Raw genomic sequence first — 22,391 nt, forward strand, 5'->3', positions numbered from 1 at the left:
TTGAGCTATGATAATTAATGTGCAATGACACTCAGAGTGGAGTCTTTTGAGAGGAGCATCTACTCCCGGCAGGCTGCTGCTGGGTGACAGCAAACAGAACGCATGGGAGTGGCTTTCAGTTCAAAGAAATACTGCTTTTCAGTTATGACGCTGAGGGAGCAGGAGTCATGTAAAGTCTGACACCAGACAATTGTCTGCTCATGGTTCTCATCAGTTTTAGGACATAAACAGCCTGTCCGTAGGTATTCACACAGTGTGGCAGAGGCATGGGACTGTCCAACTGGTGTGTGAGAGGGTGTTGTGAATGCAAGAGCAAAAAGGACTGGCTTATGGCTTAAGTGTAGCAGACTTGGCACTGGATGTCTTTGTTTTCCTGGCTATTAAATTCCAAAAGTAATATGGTATTCATTTAAAGAGGTGGGTATGGTTTCCCCAGGTGGCAGCACAAAGTAATAAAAAAAGAGACATAACAGCTCCATTGCTCTGCCCTGCTACTCTGCATGTATTTAGAAAAGCTTTTACGAGATGAAAGGAATAGGGGGGTGAGCAGAGTCTGCTTGCAGATAAGCACAAACAGAAAGGGAGTGATTTGATTGAGCTGGGAAGAAATTATTTGTGCCCAAACCAAAAACAGAGGCAGGGGCAGTTGTAAAAATATATTTCCAGATTCGTGCTAACATGTTCTGCCTTACACTGGTGTAGATGGAAAGAGAAAGCTTAACATTTAAATGCTTCTCAGAAACAGGGGGGGATTGCATGTAATGCCATTGAGTTGAATTATAATTCAGACAGTGAGTTAAAATAGAGACAACCTGCTTGTATTGATGGGTACAAATTTCTTGTCTAGTGTTACATTGAATTTATCTTTCAGTGTTTTCTCCATTTCTTCATCTGTGAGGATTCTGATTTCCACCAGATCCATATTATCCCTATAATTGTACTTTATCTCAGTGAATTTCCATCCCACCAGAGCCCTGATGCCGTTCGAGGTCTGCAGGCTGCAGATAGACTTTTTCACAAACAGCGAGTCAGGCGCTGTCTGCAGGTGGGCATTACAGGCTCGGAACTCTTCAATGTCCCGTGGCTGAAGGGTGAAGAGATAAACCCGACGGCAAACTTCCTTTTCTATGTTATGGGAAGCGGAGGTGCTTTGGTTGGGAACCCACTGCTTCCTCTTCACCTTCTCAAGGTACCAGACCCCAGTCTCCTCCAGGAAGCGAAAGACACCAGGAGTCTGTGGCTGGTCTGTCCCTGAAATCAGCTCCATTGGCTGCCACATCTGGTAAGCCATCCCAAACCCACCATCCACGATGAAAGGTTTCTCATCAAGCACCACTTTTAGCAGCAGATGATCGATTTCATCTGCATATGCATCGTACTCTGGGACATAAACTTTTGATCCCAGGAGGGTGACATTGTAGCCAAGGGTTTTCAGGACCCAAGATAAAAGGTGGTTGTTTTCCATACACCAGCCCCCACGGTTTTTCCTCACTATCTTGTTGTAAGTCGCTTCCAGGTCCAGCTCAATGCTTTCCCCGCAGTGGATGCTGAGGTTCTCAAAAGGGACCGCTCGGATGTGATGCTGGAATATATCAGTCAAGGTAGCCAGGTCTGGCTTATCATAAGAGCCCTGGTAAGAAATCCTGGTGAAATATTCCTTGATGTCCATGCTGCTGATGAGAGAATGGTGGAAAAAAAATAATAGGTTGTGTCAGAAGTGATGGAAGGATCTTCCCCATCTCTTGTAATGGGGCAGTCATTATTGTGGGTGACCTGCTCAGAAGATGAGCGGGATTTGACTAATGGCCCCATCAAAGGCAGCTGAGTGAGTATTAGCAGTGAGGGAAGCCAATGGGGCACTGCTGATGAGCACAACTGTTATTTTTAATTGTTTCTTTTACAGCTGTGATGAAAGGCTCCAGCTGTGCTAAGCACATTTCAGTACAGTTCCTGCCCAGCAAAGCTACAAATCTCTGTAGGAAGGAACAAAAACAGTAGCAGCACTGTTTCCACACTAGAAATGACAGGAACTGAGCCTCTCCAGATCTGAACTGCCTTACTCTCTGTTTGACTCAGCAAAGCAGAAGCAGAAAACAAACCCTCCCACTCTTGCAGAGCAATCCAGAGCCTCCTCTGCAGCCAGATCTGAAATAAATCTGTCCTGAAGTGGTATTTCCTTCATTATTTAGGCAGCCTGGCACGAGCTGGTCTCACTTGCTCCTGCTCTCCATGCTGGTAGTAGCAGATGTGCCCTGGAGCACAGAGTTGGGGTGATTTTTAGGGCAGAAACGCAGCACAGAGGGAGGTGTTTTGCTTCATCTGTTGTGAGCTGTCTCCCCACAGCACAGCTTAGCTCCCTAGCTCCGCTAATCACAACCCTACACCAGCAGCAGGAGGAAACCAAGGTCTGAGCCAAAACTACAAGTTTCAGGGAGCTTTACATTTTCTAACGTCATGTTTTGGGGATGCATTTGCTCCTTCAACTCATAGTCTTCCCTGCAGAGGTGGCTGCACATGGGTAAGGGGCCAGGCATCACCCTTCCCAGCACAAGAGAAGGGCTCAGTGGGAGGCTGTGTGTCATGAGCACAGGAGGTGGAAAGCAGCTCGAACCCTCCCACCCCGTGATGATAGGGAAACAAGAAAGGGATACTGATATAGCCAAGTACTTTCGGTATTCCTCCCCAAGCACTGCTAATCTTCAGACGTCTCTCAATATGGAGCGATGTTGTTCAGGTTATTGACCTGAGAGGTCCCAAAATGTTCTCATGTTCCTGTATATGATTCTTAAGGTAAAATTGTATGAAAAAGCCCAACTGCTCCAACAGGATTAAATTCTTAATCTGATGGAAAATCACACACCCCAAATTGTATGGAGATTTTGGACAGATATTTTCAACATATAAAGAAAGCAGTGAAAATCCTGGCAGAAGCAGAGGGTGCCCTGGGTTGGCTACTTGTGTCCTTATTGTACAGGGAACCTGTGGCTTTTTCTTCCCTGGCAGTGTTCAAGGCCAGGTTGAACAGGGCTTGGAGCATCCTGGTCTAGCGGAAGGTGTCCCTGTTCATGGCAGGGGATTGGAAGGGATGAGCTTTTAAATCCCTTCCAACCCAAACCATTCAATTCATCTATGATTGTAACCTTTTGGATAGAAGCATTACAGAAATCTGTAACTATTGCGTTATGGCCACCTCCATGTCTCTGACACCCAGCAAGAAGGCCTAAATGATCCATTATCAGATGATTATTCAGGGGATTGTATTTCTTCAGCTTTTGGCTCATTCCCAAGCTTTCCCCCACATCTCCACAACTCTATTCATTTTTGAAAACTCAGCAGAAACCTAGTTCTTGCCATGTGAACTTTAAACCAGCTTCCCCAGCAAATGAGTTGGTTTTCCCTTTCTTTCTTCCATCCTTTCACTTTGCCATTTCAGGCAAAACACATACAGATACTTTTCCTTAAAGGGAAAATGTTGGTGTGGGGTTTTTATCTGTCTGTCCATCTCTTGCGGGTATTTATAAGGCCCTTTCAACAGTGGTATCTGAAATAAGTCAGATGGCAAAAATGCCCAATCTGCCTGGGGCTGATAACTGAGTAAATAAACCAGCATATCTATTACACCGAGCAGCTGAGCATTCCCCACTCTGCTGTTACATCATTTTCTGCCGTGCTTTGTCTTCAAACAGATTTAACTTCCTGGTTAGGGAGCACTCAGCTACCAAGATTCAGAGTTTCAAAAAGCAGACTTACCTGGAGAATCAGTTCAATCACCAGTGTACTTCCCGGGGCTTGAGGGCTATGGTTTTAAGCTACAGTGGCGTGGCCGGCTGTCCTTTACCTAGTGCAGACAGGGCTTGAGGACTCTTCTCCAACTCCTTTTCAGGGAAATGTCTTTTCCTTCAAGTCCCTTTCACTTGCCTCTGTCAGACTGCAAAAGCTGGGGGAAAAAAAAACAGAAGAAAAGCAGAAGGGTGGAGCATGAGAGCTGTAAAGAGCAAGCAAAACCAACAGCACTGGCTCCACACATGCAAAACCTGGTTGTTATTACAGCAGAAGCCGCTTCGCATTGCCATTCATTTCATGCTTTCTGCAGGGGCTAGCTCAGGGTGTGAGGAAAACTGTATTTCTTTGTTTCAGTAGCTAGCGGAATGCACCCAGGTAATATATGTGTATTTTCCCCCAGGTATTAGGTTGCTATTTGTTTTAAAACCTGGGGAAGAAATCTTGCACGTGTTCAATTGCAGGAGGTTTTTGCACTGTTTCTAAAAACCTGCGAGATTCAGCACAGCAATTTGCACGTGAAGCCCCCTTGCCTCAAACAGCACACACAAGAACTTCAGCACTGCCTTTGCTTAATTTGCTCTCTGTGATTTACATGCATTTTTTATTATGGTGAATTTCACATAGAATTCGTTATATGTGGGGACAGCAGCATGTCTTATTTGGTTTTTTTTTTTTGCCCACAGGTAACTCCTGAGCATATCGTGGTGGTGAGGATGCTATTGGCAAAGTAATGACTATGGAGTGCTAATACATAGGGGGCTCCATCCTTTTGGTGTGCTTCATACGGCTTTTTTATCTACCAATTTTGCTTGTATCTTGCCAAGCTAAGTCTTACTAATTCTCTCTCACACACAGATAGTTTCTTTCCTGTTAGCTCTGTAATGGTAGTTCCAGTTTTTCACAGTAATAATGCAATTTTTATTCAAACACTGATTTATCAGAGTAATTAGCAGAGGTAATAAATCAAACTGAACAGAGATGTCTGTGGTAACCTGTTACACAGCTCCACTCCCATATCAAAATCTATCTCTTTGTCATCCCATCAGTGGCTGGTGCTTGACCCCACAAGTGAGAGCCAATGCCCAAGCCAAGAGGTGCTGAAGGGAATGGATTACCTGGCCTCATCAAGTTCCTCTGGGCAAATACAATTCAGTACAAAGTTCATATTCCTGGATGGATATTCCTGTACATGGAATAAACCCTTCTCTTCCCACAGTCTAAAGCCCTTCATTTTGAGAAAGAGAAGCCAAAAGATGGCAAACCTGCAGTCCTGGTGGGAACGAAGACTGAAAAGAAACCATACTGAAAAGTAGCCCATGGACACATCACTGTGTGGTGTGAGAGCAGACCTAGCCATACTCCTTGCCCAGAGACATTTGGGACCACAGATGATGCCAGAAGTGGACACTTGCTGCTCTTCCTTGGACAAACATATGAAGTGGTTGGAGATCTGTTCTAACTAATTTTGGGGCCTCATTAAACCACAAGTGTTTCCTAACCAAAACATGCTCCTCCTGATACTTCAATATTCAGCTTTTCTCAACTCCTCTCTCTAAAACACAGCTCTGATAGTAAGTATTTTCTTCCTCTGTCTTTCAAATTGTCATCTCAACTCACCATCCTATGATGTCATTCCTTCCTCACTTTCCATTTTTTTCCCACCCTGCACATTTTGCTCCTTAAGCCATTAAATCCACAAATTCTCATCCCCACCCACATATGCCAAAGGCCATCAGAGGGAAAAGTTCACTCAGTGAGCACGAAAGGTAAGAAAAGGCTGATCTTGACCCAGGAGCCTTGCTGGGGTCTGATAGCATTTCAGCTCTGTGCCAGATCACTGGGGCTAATCTCAGGCTTGGTGGGCAATAAACTGCAATCACAACTGCTGGGTAATGCAGCTGTGACACTCATGTGCCTGTCCCCAGAAGGAGCAAAGTGCAAAGTCCAGCTTGGGCAGGATGGGTTTTGGGGAGCGTGACTGCAGGGTGAAGGCAGAAATGGGAATGTCCTTAGAAAGGCTATGGCTGTCTATCCAGATGTTGTACTGCAGTTTCCCAACCTTGGCAGGAACTGAAGCTCACAGAGCTTTATCCAGAAGATACTCAATGTAATCACACTCACCTTTATGTATTTATGAATTTAAACTGTGGACAGCATTTGATTTATTACTGAAATTATTCTCTCATCCTAACTTTCCCAAGAAGCTGTGTCAAATATCCCTTCCTCCCTGTATTAATAGATTATTATATGCTGAAATATTTGCCTGAGGAAATAAAAGCGTAGGGTCCCCTCTATAATGACCTCTGTGATGGGCTGTAAAACAAACCAAGGATATAATTATGTTACATTACATTATGTTATATATTATTATATTCTTATTTCATTATATCATTGTTACATTACATTACATTATATAACATTACATTATATTGTAGCATAGCATCCATAGCATAGCATGGCACAGCATAGTATATATCCTATCATATTATATTATATAATATCGTATTATCATATTGTGTTATACCATGTTATATTATTAATTATATTGGCTGGATGCTTAACATACAAACTGCATGGTATTCTACATAACTAGAGAGGAGAAAGACTTAAAGTAATTAAACAATCTAGTGTTTTAAACAGAATTAGTGTAAAATCTTGAATTCTTACACAAGGTCAGATTCCCCCATCCTGCTGAGCAAAGAGTTGCTGGAAAAGGAAACATGCACACCCTGAGCCAAGTGACTAGCTTTAGCCTTTCATTTAAAAGGGGATTTAATAGGTGTAGGCTGTTCCAATACAGGACTGGTAAAAGATATTCACGATCTATAAACATATAACTGCAGAACTCCCTCATGCTTTATACTAATTACCTTATGTAATTCTAGATATCAAATACCTGTGGCTACATATCTTCCTGGATTTGTATCTGTGGCATCTATCATGTGCAACTTGGTGGAGTCCACTCCACCAGCCAAAGGAGGAGCCTGCAACTACAGCAACTTTTGCTCATGAGAAGGGAGTAGCAGTGCTGGGCGTTGCGTCGCTTTTGGTTTTTTGGTGAAGAGCACACCAGATCTATATCTGATGCATCTTTCTGAGGGCTGGTGAGTGTCAAAAATAATCCCCTCTGCTTATCTTCACCTTGCCAATATGAGGTTTCTTACACAAGCCAACACCAAGGGTTGATGCAGACTGAGAGAACACATTGGTCTGTAGGGCTTTCCAGACCTGAGGGTTTCAGTGTAAATCTCTTACATGTAAATGGTCATAATTCAGTTAGTTAATTACATGAAAAAATATTCTATGATTCCATCATTGATTCTGCGAGGGGAGCAATCGGCTTTTCTACATGAATGCCTTTATCTCATAGAGGGTTTGAAGAAAAGAAAAAAATGAGATAACTGCTTCACTGAAAAATATGACTATATATGTGGCTGCTGCTTTCCCATGAATCGTGACAGTTGTGATGGGACATGTCAGAGTGGGGTCCTCACTGAAGCATGGTCACAGTGCATGGGGGCACACTATAGCCGCATCTGCCACTCCACTGAGAGCGTTCATGGTGCATATTGGGAAGGAGAAGTTGTCTTCCATTTCACAAGTGATAATCACATCCTTACTGTGCTGTCACTGTCTCCATCTTGTGGGCCACTTCCCCTGGAGGTGCCAGCAGTGTTGTCAAACTATGAAAACACTGAGGAGAAAGTCCTTCAGGTTGGAAAGCAGAGAGCTGTGCTGGCTTCTCTGAACGTGCCAGTAGCTGAGGTCTGCAAGGGCTGGGTCTGTGGCTGGGGAGGCTTCAAGCCATAGTTTTGGCTTTGCTGGCATCTGGAGAGGAGGAGTGATGTAGAGCACTGAGGAGGAGGATGAAGAAGACAAGGAGATAAAGGTAGCTATCCTGGTAACTGGAGGAGGAGCTAGAGAAGCCAGCAGCTTGTTTAACAGCTTTCTGTATCTGCTTGCCCACCTTGCCCACTCACTAATGCAGCCAGTAAACCCTACCAAATATTTGGGGTAACTGAGGCTTTCTCAACAGCTCTTTGGCCAGCTTTGCCCCATCCCCATTAGCTCCTTCATGAGAGAAATGCTGTCCTACCTGGGTTCACCTACTCTTCCTGTTGCCAACCTGCTACATCCACAATCCTCATAACCACAGACAGACTCCTCCGGTTTTTCCTTCAGAAAGATCCGGTTCAAGACAGAATGATCAGTGGTCTCCTCTGGGTTCTGGGGTGTGCAGGTACCGGTCCTGGAAGCAAAATAACCCAAAACTCATTCATGCAGCACTCGGATGCACCAATAAGGCAGCACTGGGATTGCAACGTGTATGGTTGGGCATGGAGGGGGCCCCCATCCTGGGCAGAGAAGAGATCTCATGCACAGGGTCAGCAGAGCCCAACCCTTTCCATGCTGAATGTTTGGCTCGGAGCACATCTGTAAGACACAGCTGCAGTTTGCATTTCTTTTTTGCACTGATTTCCCCGCTTCTCAGCTCCCACAAGTGCTGCCGAAAATGCTCCTTAACAAACCAGAGCCAAGGCAGCCCCAGCAGCATCACATGTAAAGTGGTTTCAAACATGAAATGCATCTCGGCAGCAGCAGCATCTGAAACCAGCTCTCCTTCCTGGGGGCCAATGGCAGAGCCAGCAGCTCCATTCCCATCCCAGGGTACCTCTGCCTGCAGCCATGGTGCTGCCCCAGCTACGGGCAGCATCCCCGTGAGCAGGAGGTTGATGTGTAATTGGTCCTCAGCATGGATGTCAGCAAATGGTGGGGCTTTTTCACCCTTCCTGAAGGGTCAAACCACCACCGTGTTATCACACAGCACCACTGCTTCCTGCACTGCTTGGCAGAGCGGATCCACCCTGCCGTGGGGCACAGGGCTTTGGCTCCCTCCTGTAATCACTGGGGAGGGAGGGATTGCCTCTCAGCAGCCTCCCAAAGAAGCTCGGACACCCAGCATTTGCCTGTGGCTGAGGTTCTACTTTTGCAGCCTAACTCTGCAATAACAGCATGACCTCCCTCGCACTCTGAGGCCGACCATTGCACACACTGCTGCAAAAACATGCCAGTGCTTCCCAAATCAGTATGTAGCGTGCCCCCAGGGCACCTTTGGAGACCCAGGGTTTTAATCTTTCTCTCTTCATTTCAGTGCCCTATCTAGGAATTTGATCTATTCTGTTTTACTGATTTTTTGTACAGATAAATGCTCCCATGATTAACTAGTTAATAATTGTCATCATGTTACGCTGTCATTGCCGAAGGGAAGCACGACAGTGTAATATGTAATGGGGCATCAGCATTGCTGGCTGAACCCTGAGACAGCTTCATTTCATGCTTTCTAATGAGAGATGTCCATCACACTGTCAAAGGCCTTCTTTGGACGTTTCCTAAATGGCGAAATCAGGAAGAATTTGGGGAAGTGCTGTTACAGAGATTCAGCCAGGCAAAATGGGCATCCACGTCAGGGCCTGCAAGTGAAGCAGATGGTCTATGGGGAAATACTCAGTTGCTAAAGACCAGTTCATCATTCTCTTTAATTTCACCATGTTTTCACCATTGCTTGGTAATTGCAGGGCAATGAATTTTCCTGTGCAGGGACAGAAAGGCCTTATTTGAAAATGTTATGTTAGTCTAGTCCAGAAGTCAGCATATGACATCCTATTAAATTTAATTAGCTGATCATCTGCGAAAACTCTGTACAGTTGCTAAACAAATACATAAAGCAGCCTGTGACCTGGGCACAGGTAATGTAATTCCACCTGCTTAGGTACGACCTGCTTGCTCAAAGAGGATCCACAAGTCAACAATCTCTGTCGGTCATTATCAGGCACATAAATGGCTGGTTATCCAAACCTATACTATAGCAGAAAAAATATTGTTGCAATATATTTGAAGAGGAAAATAATTCCCAGTTAATGAGCAGGTGATCTGACTGAAGGAGTATGTATGTGTAGGAATACATGGGGGACAGAAGAGCATTCACTCAGCCCTCCAGAATTCCTTAGGTGAGCTCACATTTGGGGTAGCAGAGAGGTAGTGATGAAACAGTTGTGAATGATGTTTTCCTGCATCTGGGTTATGAAACAACAGAAAGAACACTGCAAAAGGAAATATTCCTTTATTTTCCTAAATGGAAGAGATCTTGGCTTTATAATTCATATGTTTTCCATATGGAGATCTAATTCATATTAGTGAACATATATTTTTATATATACACAGATATATTAGCTCTGAATTATAAATATCTTTGTGCATGTGCCTAAATGCAGCAGCAGACACCATTTCTGACTGCTTCTGAGCAGTGAAATTACCAAGCCCCATCCTTAGCAGGGTTAACTTGTCCTAATTCCACCGTACCCTTGAAGCAATGCTACTTCCATTCACCTAGCTTTGAGGCTGCTCCTACAAAACCAAACTGTTGCTTCAGTGAAAAGACTCTCATAGATTCCTGTGGGAATTTGTATCAGCCCTAATTCAGGCAATCAGCCCGGAAACAGGCAAAAAGAAGAACAATTACACAAGTTCTGTCATTCCCGTTAGTTAGATTTTTTACTTCTTTTTTTTTTTTTTTTTTTTGAGGGAAAACCTTGTATCTCAGTGAAAGAGTAGAAAACAGAGTTACAGTGACAGCAAAGGGAAAAAAAAGAGCAACTGCATCTTCAGAAAACACATATTAATTACAATGCACTAACACACATCCCAGAAAAAGAAAGGAGAAATGCACTGGGTTCAAAATGCTCCCCCAGACTTACCTTTATTGGGGTGTTTATGGCTGTGTCAAGGAGAGTTATGGGAAGATTCAGAAGCAAGAAGATGGATGTGTGGGGCTCTTCACTGAATCTTGGCAATAAATAGCCCACCACCCCCAAACATTACCAATGTCAGGCATGTCCATGGAGCTGGTGTTTACAGAATGAAAGGCTTTTCCCAGTGTAAAAGCCAAAGGCGGTAGAGCAAAGGTTACTGTGGCAACCCGGACTCTGGAGCTCTTGGTTTTCCTCCCTGCTACACACAGGGACATTGCTGTGGCTTCTAAGTGGCACTGCAGGGATTCATGGACAGGTAGAAACCTTTTTCACATGATTTTTCTGCCTCTCCATGCCCCCACAGCGAGTACATACAGCACGAAGTACTGCACACCACATACAGGTCTATGGAAAGAAGAAAAGCAAAGTATTTACATCTGGAGATGGAGGGGAGCAAACAGAGCTGGGAGAAACTGCCCATGATTTTGCTAGCTGGCACCCTGTGCTCTGCTGCACCCGAGGAGGGATGGAAGGAGGAATGCAGCCCTCCGGGGCTAAGGGATGAACTGAAAGCTGGGAAGCAGCTTTTAGATACAGTCTGTGCAGTGGGTTGTATTCTGGAGAGCAGAGAGGGGAAAGAAACTCTCCACTGACAAGGTAAATTGTCATAGCTGGTGGGATCTAAAATCACATCCACTTCTGCATTACTCATCTGGGAGCTGAGTGAAACTTTTAAAAGTAATTTCAAGTTACTGAATCAAATCGTCTTCCAGAATCAAGCTCTGCCAAGAGGCAGCCCTTTCCCAAAATCCAGTTCCATGCATGCCGTGCGGCCCCAGGGCTGATACCCGTAATAATCCTTTTTCTAGCAAGGACCAGTTTGATCCTTGACCATCTGAACTGGTGAACGGCCTTTGCCGTGGGGTGATGAACCTGACTGAAGTGACACAGACCAAATCCATTTTCACCCCATACGGTAAAAGGGAACTAATTCCATGTGACAACAATAGTACTTCCTTTTCCTCATGACGCTGTTACAAATTGATGTCACTTCCCAGCCAGTGTCTCCTCTCAGGCAGGTGCTGAGGATGCCGTCATGCTGGAAGATCTGCCTTTATTTAATGGGAGCTGTAGTATGAAATCCTGGTGAAAGAGTCCTTGAAAAGTAGCCACCTGCTTTTTAAGCAGCCGGAGAGACATCTCCACTGCTCCCCTAGTTAAATAAATAGACCTGTCATGGAAACAAGCCTGTGGTTTGACCACACACTGTGAAGTCCCGCTGAGATGAAACCCAACATTAAATTTGTCGATTCACACTAATGTTATTTTTAATTGCTTTCTTGGCAGTTGTGCTCCAAGCCTCCCCTAGCATTGGGTGCTGCACCTCATGTCTCATCGCAGCTCGTGATCCCCCCTGGCCAGAGCAAATGAAGACACATATAATATTGACAAATCTAGTGTCGCTGGAGCTGGAGAACAGGACCAGAACAGGACCCAGCAGGCAGTGGAGGTAAGTGCCTTCGACTCAGGATAGCTTTCTGTTAAAATAATGCAAACCCTTGGGGAAATTCCTGAGACATAGCAGGAGTCGTTGCAGTATAATGGCTGCAATGCCTTTTTTCTCCAATCTCCAGCTTCCACAAAAGGCATGAGGTGTGCCCCAACCCTGCAGGGAAGATGGCATGAGCAGGTCTCTGAACCCTTCAGCAAGCAAACCCCATCCCCTTCATCACCTGTAGAAACACTGAGCAACCTCACCAAAAGCTGGTCCTCTGTCTTGCACCAGGTCCTTACCCAGTTTGCAATTATTCTTCCCATTCCTGCCTAGACCGGCATAGCTAATGATTTTCCAAATAGTGCTGTACCAAAAGCTTTCCTGAAATGCAGCACCTGAAATCCCACTACACATTCCTTCCTTCTAGAAAATCGCTTACCTAATCATAGAAACCCAATAGTTATTTTGAGATCCCATTTTTAGTAAACTTCCATTCTGCTGTTATTGCTCACAACAGTCAGAGGCAGCCAGAGCATCTGATGTGCCTGAATCTGTCTCTCCCTTATGCATGTATCTGAGGCATATTCTCTAGCGGCATCTGAAACCAGACAGTGGGAATGTATATTCTGCTTTCAGCTAATAATTGAGAGACTAAACCTGCCTGGCTGCTAGGGACTCAAGGGAAGGGCTCAGAAATTGCCTGGGAGCTTCCTTCTCAACTTTTATTGAAGCAGCTCCTGAATGTTTCATCATAAGAAAATTTGACTGCATATTTATATGACCACAAAGATACCTGCTTTAAAACCACAAAATCAGTTCACCATCTGCATCAGCTACCTGCCTTTGTTGTTACACCAGCTAACCTGGCTGATTCAGTTTCCATCACTTTGAGTGATGAAGACATGAATAGGCAACAGCAGGATCTGGACAGCTGAATTTAAACCCAGCTTGACCAAGTGGTCATGACTGTGGTCAGACTGCCCATCTGATATTGAAAACCAGAAGAAAAATACCTTTTTTCTTTCTTTTTCTTTTCTTTTTTTTTTTTTTTTAGCTAAAAACCAGTAATCTGTAGTGGAAAACACTCAATCTAAACATCACAAAACCTGTGAGCTCCTACTGCTGCCAAATGCAAAACCAAATCCAACTTTCATTCAAGATGCGAACCTGACTTGTAGCTTTGCTGGCCAGTTGGTATTCCCTCTTTATTTGGTTTTTCCTTCTGTGTTGATCTGTGCTCATGCAGAGCTGCTGCAGCACCGCATACTCCTGCCACGGAATAGGGTTCATTTTCCTTTCTTTTCCCTGGGGACTAGCACGTACTTTTTGAAGCGGCACATCTTTTTATTAGTTCTATTCCCAGTCCCCAAAACGTTGAAGCTTCTTTTATATGAATATGCTGCAATTTAGTACCAGCAGCAAACTCTGCTGAAGTAGTGAGAAATACAGAGCTAGCAAAGATCCCTGCAGAAACCCACCCACAGCCCTTCCCTAGAGCTGGCGCTTTGCTCCCATCCCCGCAGCACTCTAATTCACATCATCCACCCTCATTTGTAACCCACCTCATTGCCTGGCCTCAGTTAATGATCTAATTTTGTGTGTTCGGATTTAAAACACCGTCTAACAATAAATGTTTTATTTTTTCACTGGCAGCAGCACTGTGATATGTTTATGATCACTAGATGTCACTGTAATTTTACTCTCTCTCCAGCCCTGCTAAACCAAGGTGATTCTTTAAAATCCTTTTGAAGAATTTATCAGTGATGAGAGGAATACTGAGCTGCTACCCTGATGGAGAGTTTCCTGTGGTAGGAAATTATTGTCCTTTAATAACAATCCCACTTCTCTCCCAAACACATAGCCCAAATTCCTTCATGGGAATCTGAGCACTCCTTCTTTTTCATTCAATCATCCCATAACTTCAGTTAATCACAGAGATTTTAGGACCCCAAAATCTCTATAGAAGTATCCTGCCTCTTTCACTGGCCTTAAATGGTTTTACAGAATATATTTCTTCAAGGCCAACTCAAATCCACATCCCCTGTTTCCTGAATTGTTGATTTCTCCATTGTACTCAGCCTTTGGGATATGAAAATTTAAATATTACAGAACACGCTCCTGCAATGCCACACATGGGATTTTTTTTTTTCACTAATTGGAAAAAAATTGAACACTGAAATTAGTGGTCAATGCTTAAAAATCATTTGTCTCCATCTGACAGCATTATTGAGATCAGCAGAATGCCTTCACTCTGAACTCTGGGACCTGCTGCCAAAATGCCAAAAGCAGGTCTTTCAAGACAAATCAGTTATTGGGTGTGCAGCACAGGGGTTCCTAATGCAGCACTGGCAGCTGAGCCTGAGGAACTAAAGCTCTTTGCTGGCATCTTTTGGTGAGCAAGAAGAAAAGACCAAGGGCCACAGCTGTCCTGACAATGGCAAAGGATGGATGCCAGAGCCTGGGCATATCTATGAGAGCTTTGCAGTAGGGAAATGAGATCTGCTCCTGCAAGGAGCAGCAAGAGGTGGGATGTCTGGGGAGGGGGTAATGCCCCAAAGGAAAGGCAGCTTCTGATTTGCTACATTCATCAAAATTATATAACCTGTCTACCTCTATTAATCCCAACATCTCCCCTGCTCTAATACACTGCATTCCAGTATTGACACCACCTCGCTTTTGATGAGCCTTTTTATCCAGGGTTCATTAAAGAGGGCCTAAATAAGCAATAACGCTTCTGGACAAGCATTTCAGTTTTCTGTGGAGCCACCAAAGGAGCTTTGTTGGTTCCCATGAGGTCAAAAGCCTTTCATCTTCTGAGCCAGCCATGGCCTAAAAAGTAAGTCCTGAATTTCCTTTGAGTTCTGTTGATTAGTTGAAGAGACACAGTCCTCTGCATAGAAACTCTCCTCCACATCTCACCTAACAATACACACCACCTTTTCCCTAATGAGTAACAGCAACAAACAAATCAGAAGATAAAGAGACTTAAAGGTTTTGTCTCTGAACTTCTTAGACAAATTTTAGGGCTACGCTGCTAATCCTAAAAGATTACTGGGAACCTTGTTAGTACGATCACATCTATGTTAGATTAGTGCCCAGCAGACAGAAAGATCTCCTACTTAATTGGAGACCCCTTAGTCCTGGGTTCAAGCTAATATAGGGCAGGAGGAGGGCTTTTGGGGTGTGTTGGGTGCAGCACCCCAACTTTGCAGGTACTCATTTGTCAAGCTCGCAGCCCTTAGGGGCAGTGTCCATGATGGACATTTGCAATCACATCAGCTCTCTCGTTGTCTTCCTCTGCTGGGGACAAGCATTGAACAGGTCTTTCATCAAGATAACTGGTAAAAAAGGTAAATAGAGAGAGGGAAACCAAAAGACTAAAGTGACTAACAAATGAAAATGACATCCTGGATCTGTTTGTGTATATACAGCAAACTCTTCTTAAGGAACTGCTTGAATTTTCGTATTTGTTTTAAAGGGTTATAAATTACCCATGAGCTTGATTGCACATACATAAGAAGTGTTGAAACAGTTCAGTTACAGGTGTGACAACTTTAAGCCCTGTTTAAATATAGGCATTTCCCTACATATAGAATCTCTCTCCAGGTCATTGACTTATTTCAACATAACTCAAACAGGAACCCTTTAAACCAAACCCAGCATAAACAGGTGAATCCAAAGTAAGGGATTGCATCTTTAGAGTTAGGGTACGTTTAATTTAATCAGTCAAAAACCAGATTATTATTACATGCTAAAAAAGTTAAAAATGAGATATAAGTTATGTGGAAAACCCTTCCATAAGCATTATTGCAAATCATATTTTTAAACAGATTTAATCTTTGTTTACCCAGAAATACCCGATAACGACTAACTTGAACAACACAGGGCTATGAATTCTTAGCACAGATAAGTTAAAGCAGATGGTGAGCCTGTGTGGATGTGCTCCATCAGACAAAATGTGGCCATAATTGGATTTATTTTAATTCGCTTATACTTTGCCTACAGGACAAATGCTGGTAAAGTTCCTCATGCAGACAAGCCCTGAGGTTAGGGCTTTCAGGGAGCTGCTCTCAACTCTATTTTGAAAATTGGACTTAAATGCAAAAATAACATAGGTTCTTATAAATGAAAGTGAAACCCAAGTCTTAAAACCTTTATTCATGATTAGATCTTTCCTCCATAATTCATTCTGGCTAGCAGTTTATGCAAGTGGCCCTGAATGAAATGATGCTGCCCATAAACAGGATCTCACTTATCAAAGTGTTTTGCACCAACTAGACTAATGCTGGGCACGGGAGGGGATATCCCTCACCTCCAGCAGTTTCAATTTTCACATGCTTTGCAGCAGAGGAAGGGGACAAATTCCTGTTGGGAGATGCTATCCTTGACATGCAGTGCAGAGATGGGGGAAGGCAGGCAACAGCCTTTTCCAGCCACATCTTCTGCTGCTGCCTTGGGTGTGCTGCATTCCCACCTCTGCAGCCCGCCTCCTTTTAGGGATTTCCTTTCATCCTCTTGATTTATGGGCTTCCTGTATTCCCATGCTTGATGACAACTAAATCATCACTTTTAACCTGGGTTCTTGTTAAAAGAACGTGATTTGCTTTCTCCCCCTGGGAACGTGCTGGTGGTCTGAGTCCTGATGTACCAGAGGATGTGTGTGGTGGCTCTAAGCGCTGTGTCCCAGACAGAAAGGAGGAAGGGGTTCACTTCTCTCTCCACTGAGTGGTAGTGGTTGTAAATATACCCAGCAATTACAGTCATATTGCTGTGCAAACACATAGTAAATGCAACTCTCATTTCCTCATGAATTATGCACAATGGGCCACAACAAGTTGCACTGACTGGCCATGCTGAAGCCCCCCAACGGCATCATCGCAACCTTCGTTTTCCCTTAGAATTTCCCAAATGTTCTCACTTCCAAACTGCCCCAGCAAACTGTGAGTGCAGGATGCACATGGGCTGCTGACCTGCTGCCAGCCACCTGCAGCCAAGCCGGCTGGATGGCCACGGAGCACATGGAGGTGTGTGACTGCAGAGGCAGATGGTGCATGGGGAGGAATGACCTGGCTGCAGAGACACCTCTGACAGCTGTTTATTTCATTGCATTGAACTGATGCTAGCTCTTGTGTGTGCTTACTCTATGTTTTATACAGAGAAACGCTGACTGTGTGAGGCAGCACCCAGTTAAAAAAGGTCAAACACCTTTTAGTTAGTGTTGCACACTGAAGGATAGAGAGCACATCATCAGTAACTCAGCGCTGCTATGCGTGCCAGCCTTGTCCCCAGATCAGTCACCACTCTGGAATTTGCTTGAGCAGAACCCAAATAGAGTCTCACTTGTTCATCACCACAAAAATCAAAGACTGTTTTCACCCATTCAAAGCACAGAGTGGAGAACAATGGGAAAAGACCAACTTGGCACCTGTGCTCAGCCATGGTGTGGGTAACCCTTCCCTGAGCCTGCCCTGGGGGAAACAGCTGCCAAGAGCCCTGCAATACACAGATGTTGCTTCCTTTCTGCATTTGTGCATTTCAAACATTTCCTCAGCCACGCTTACCAACATTCCTCTGATACGTATTGTCAGTAACCTGTTCTTGCAGGCTGCATTTAAACTCAAAACACATCAAAGTTTCTTGTCTAAGTACCAGTTCTACTTGGTGTGAAATCAGCCTCTATTCTAGCACCTTGCCCCAAAACTTCTGGCTTTGCAGAATATCTCCTTGTGCATTTGCTAATTAACACATTAATACCGTATCACTTTCCTTGCAATTGGCTTTTCAAAACATTTCTGTGATTGGCCTAAATTTCTCTCACTGGACATCTGCAAAGCAATCTTCCTGTGTCGTGTTTCAGCAAACAGCCAGTCTGTGGATGCTGATGAGTACATTACCCACAGAGAGTGAGATGGTGGGACGCAGGAGGCTGCCCTAAAGGAAAGCAGGATCTGGGGCACAAGAGACCACCTTGGAGAGACCTAATTTTGGTCTCTCCAAAGCAGCCCTTGTGCTGGGTATGATCAGGAGCATGGGGATGGCAGGGACTGCGCTGTTCAAAGAAATCCCAGCAATGTTGTCCTTGAGCAAGGTGGGGAGGTCTCTAAATCCAGGTTGTGTAAGTCTGGAAAGCTTTGATATTTCCACCACCGTTTTTAACACAGCATTCTAGGATTCCACTCTACGATTCTATGATTCTATGGTCTTTTAAATCTCCTGAGCAAAGGTACTCTGGCTTCTAGCATCACTGCGAATTCCCATCAGCCACTAGATGTCACCACGATTTTACTTGGTTTCTGGTTTGTACCCAGCCAGGGACCATTAAGAACACTTGAAAATTATTAATCATTAATAATAAACAATTATTTACCTATTGTAATGAATACAGAGCTCAGAAGGGGGCGGGGGGGAAGTGACCCAGAGTCCTGCTTTTCTGTGTGCCATCTCTGAAAGTATTTAGCCCAAGCAGCTGTACACATGGATATGACTTTAAATTTGTCTGTTGATAGCAGGATAGTTTAATACCATAATGACCAAGTTTTTCCACCTAGACATCAGGCTAAAGCTTACTGTTGTTAACGCATTTATCAGGCCCTATTTAATTCTCTAACACTGCTAGCTTTAAAGTTATATCCTTTCCTTTGTAATCCTGCCCAGAGAGAAGCAGCTAATGGAGAGCAGCATCACCTGGGCAGTAAAGTGGACAATGAAAGATTGGGGATGAGATGATCTAAATGGCTCCATATGCAAACAAAGCCATTTCTGGGAATACCTGTTTCCAAAGCATGTGAAGCCATAGGAAAACAAAAGGCTCCAGTGGTCAGTGCAGCTGACACATTCATTTCCAATAACTTTCACTGGTGAATTATTAACCTGTAACCATACAATACATATCCGGATGATAAAGATTAGGAATTGTGCTCCTACACTAGAGGCTCCACTTCATCTCTCACCTCACAGGTACAAAGTCACATAAAGACAGCCGCAGGCAGAGGTGGACCTTGGGAACCCACTGCAGCCTTGGTGAGCATTGCAGATCAACTGCAGTGTCCCATCTTCTACGCCGGTGTCAGCGTAAAAGGCAGAAAACCTCCTCAGATATGTGCTAGACATGATGCACAAAGCAAGTTGTATGTTCAAACCCTATCAGGTACATGCTGAAGCCTCCCATGGTGGCAGCACACCCCATGCCATAGCCATGACAAAGCCAAAACCAATCTTTGCTTTGAGTGATTCCCTTCTTCTCTAACACTAAGAAGCGAGTGCTAGCTCATGTCTGTCCATAAGACGTTGAACTTGAGGTCTTGCTTTTAAGATCTTTAGATATTGAATTGAGCAGAATTCTTTGCCTTTTCTTAAAATCCGTGGTCTCTAATTATTGGTGTTTTTTTAAATAGATATATTTGATAGTCTCACTGGCCTCATGCTGGCACAAGCCCTAATGCCTGCCTGTTGTTTTTTGGCCGGTAAATTCCCCACTGAGCTCATTTCTTTAATCAGCTCATCCTTGTCCTGTTGTTCCCCTCCTTTGCAACCAAGACGATGTTTGTGCAAGCTCACCTCCCCAAAACACTTACTTACACAAAAGCCCAGCAACATAAAAACCCTTCAAAAGGAACTGAGGTCATTACCTCATTTCCTAAATCATGCAGTAATTCAGCAGATCCCTGTGAAACCATTTGCCTTTCGTAAGCCCTGAATGGCACAAATTACTGTAAATAGGGGTCACTTTCTGAACAAAATTCCTTCCATAGTCAACCCTTAATCTGTCCTCCCTTCAGCCCCGGTTACATCCCATGTCTGTGCTCATAGCTCAGTGATAACTACTGGAGGTGCCCATGCCTGCTTAAAGCATCATTCTTGGTCTCCTACAGCACATATTCTTTCAGTTTGAAGCCTGCTGTCTTCCAAGAGAAGTCAAACAAAACAAAACAGATTTTACAGACTTGTCTGAAGTCAGCTTTTTAAATGAAGTCCAGGGTTATTTTCATTTAATACAAAAGAAAATCTGCCTGGCTCAGAACTTTAGCCAATAATGACAAGTCCAAAACTGTCTCAACTTAGAAATACTACTCTCCAGGTTACTAGTCTTAGGATTTTGTTTATGATAACCTCTTCCAGCAGCGCTGTTACACTTGGAATTAATTGCAGCTTGTGAAGTGAAACAGAGTATGCATTTTGTCACTACTTCTTGCACAAATATAAAAAGAGCAAAGGTTGCTTATTTTAATGTTTTTCATGCAAATATGTCTGTAACTTTGTCCCTTTGTAGCCATCAACTTGTTACGAAGTTGATGTAGGTTATCTTTCATTTCACAGTTTTCCTTAGGAAGTATTCCTCTGTGAGGATTAAGAAATTCATTTAAATTTCAAATTACCTTTTTTGTCAAAAGATTTTCAGTTCACTCTGATACTAAAACATGTATAATACCCAGCGGGATTGGCCAGATCTTGCTTCCCTAAGGAAGCCCAAAAGAAGAGCATATCTGCTTTTCATGCCTCATTTCCTGTGATCCCCTCTTCTCTTTTCTTGCTTCCCACATCACCCTGCTCAACATATAAAAGATTCCCCTGCCAGGCAGGGAAACTGATCCTATATGCTCTTCCTGCCCACCCAGAGACACAGCTCCTACCTCAGATAACCCCTCACAGAAACAATCACAAGGTTTTTGCTTAGAAATCAGACATTGCCCAAAATGCCCTGATTTGTCTCTTTTTTTGACTAGGTAGATACGTTCTCCCAGGGCTAGGGCTTCGAAAGAGGTGGGGAAGAATACCATTTTATTCCTTATCTCTAACAAGAGGTGATGGATCCCCTCTACATGTTGTTAACACCACGAAGTGATAGCGGCCACCACTGTGGTAACTTCTGCCTCAAGCTATGATGTTGCCAGCATCACCGGAAGCCCCAGGAGATGGTTGCCTCAGCAGTCTGCTATGAACTGCAATGGCCACAGAAGCGGAATTCTTTCTCTAGTAAATCACCCAGCAAAAAGCCTGGTATCTCGTGCCAGGTAGACAATAAAAGCATTTGGGGGCCAAACTTTCCGTGACAGCCCCAGTCCCTTTAACAGTCTGCCCCTAAAGCGAGTGCCAAAGTGACTGATGGATGCTGGGGCAGCAGCTGATGTAAAGGACCTACTGGTGCCATGAATAATCCAATAGAGCAATGGCATCTTGCTACTTCTCAGCCTTGTTAGTTTAATACCACTTATTTAACTTGTCTATTTGCATTAAGCCCAGTGCTTTGGATGCCCTGATGTATTTTTTGGTACTTTCTTGCTTTTGATGGTCTTATTTGTAATTCAGCAACTAGCACCTAAGTAATCAATATTCTGTTTGTGTGGACATGTTATTTATTTACAGAGTCACCATATGAATTCAGTTGGTTTACTGGAGGTCAAACACTTTTCATCTTCTTCATGAGCCAAAGAAAATTGAAAGATTTAAACTCCCTTTGAATTCCTTTGATTAACTCAGTGAAAGTATCTCACTTTTTTTTCCCCAGTATCAGAGACAGCATTGTCTTCATTGTAAATCTACCTCATTTTGACATTGATCTCTGCATAACGGGTAACCTCAAGTGTTGAGGCATAAATGGGAAGATGAATAAAGCCATAAAAGAGTTATGAATGATGCTGTTATCAATTTTCATCCATATATACACACCCCCTTTGATTCCAATTTAACAAAAATCCACAAAACATGTAATATCAGTATGAGTTGTATTACTAGCTGTGGGGGAACAAGGGCTGGGATTCACCCACTTGGGAATTGCACCCTTAGAGCACAAAGCACCGGCACTGTACCAGCAGATGGTGCATCAATGTTATGCACTTACATCCAAGTCACCCCTACAGTTGGACCAAATTCAGGCCATACAAGTACATGCAACGTCGTAGTTTCCTCACGCTGTTCTAAAGAGCAAGAAGAAACCCGTTATGCTTCAGACATGTGGAGGAAATGAGGAGCTGAAGACCACGTTTCAGCTCCTTCACATCTACGTTGTGCAACTCTGCAGTGCTGCAGCTTGCAAGGCTGGCAGGGACAGAGAAACTCAATGGATAAACCAGCTGAATGATGGAAATAACATCCTTGGTTTCTCTGCTATGCTTCTTCTGCTTATTTTATTCTATGATTATTTTTTCATTATTATTTGCAAGATTCTAGAGTAAATTTTTAAGACTGCTTAAATCAGTCAAGCCTTTTCACATAAATGTTGCATTGTTTTAAATAAAAACATGACTTATACCTCATTTAGTTAAATAGGAAATCCCTGTACAGACACGCTTGTATCCATTTTGTGACTTGCTCCGACTTATTACATTCGATGTGAAACCAGTTTAAGATTCATTAAAATCAGACAC

The 22,391-nt window shown here is 43.7% G+C and overlaps 1 protein-coding gene across 2 annotated transcripts; it reads right to left on the reverse strand.

Moving 5' to 3' along the window:
- Positions 1 to 648: 648 nt before the first annotated feature.
- LOC130595315 (arylamine N-acetyltransferase, pineal gland isozyme NAT-3) lies at positions 649 to 10,675 on the reverse strand. 2 transcript variants are annotated; one of them, XM_057401924.1, is made up of 3 exons: positions 10,539 to 10,675; positions 3,751 to 3,937; positions 649 to 1,673 (listed from the first exon to the last, which is right to left on the reverse strand). In XM_057401924.1, the coding sequence occupies exon 3, from the start codon at positions 1,667 to 1,669 to the stop codon at positions 797 to 799; it is 873 nt and encodes a 290-aa protein (XP_057257907.1). In that variant the 5' UTR covers positions 1,670 to 1,673; positions 3,751 to 3,937; positions 10,539 to 10,675; the 3' UTR covers positions 649 to 796. The 2 variants fall into 2 exon arrangements, with proteins under 2 accessions (XP_057257907.1, XP_057257909.1); XM_057401926.1 differs by lacking the exon at positions 10,539 to 10,675 and having other exon boundaries at positions 649 to 2,252; positions 3,751 to 3,935.
- Between the last annotated feature and the right edge of the window lie 11,716 nt (positions 10,676 to 22,391).

The sequence above is a fragment of the Pezoporus wallicus genome, unplaced genomic scaffold (assembly GCF_028554395.1).
Source record: "Pezoporus wallicus isolate ANWC-B61680 ecotype Strahan unplaced genomic scaffold, APGP_CSIRO_Pwel_v1 contig_7835, whole genome shotgun sequence".
NCBI classification, from domain to species: domain Eukaryota; kingdom Metazoa; phylum Chordata; class Aves; order Psittaciformes; family Psittacidae; genus Pezoporus; species Pezoporus wallicus.

Bases quoted from the DNA above. Each gene is read 5' to 3' on its own strand.
- LOC130595315 (XM_057401924.1), bottom strand. From the start codon at position 1,669: ATGGACATCAAGGAATATTTCACCAGGATTTCTTACCAGGGCTCTTAT.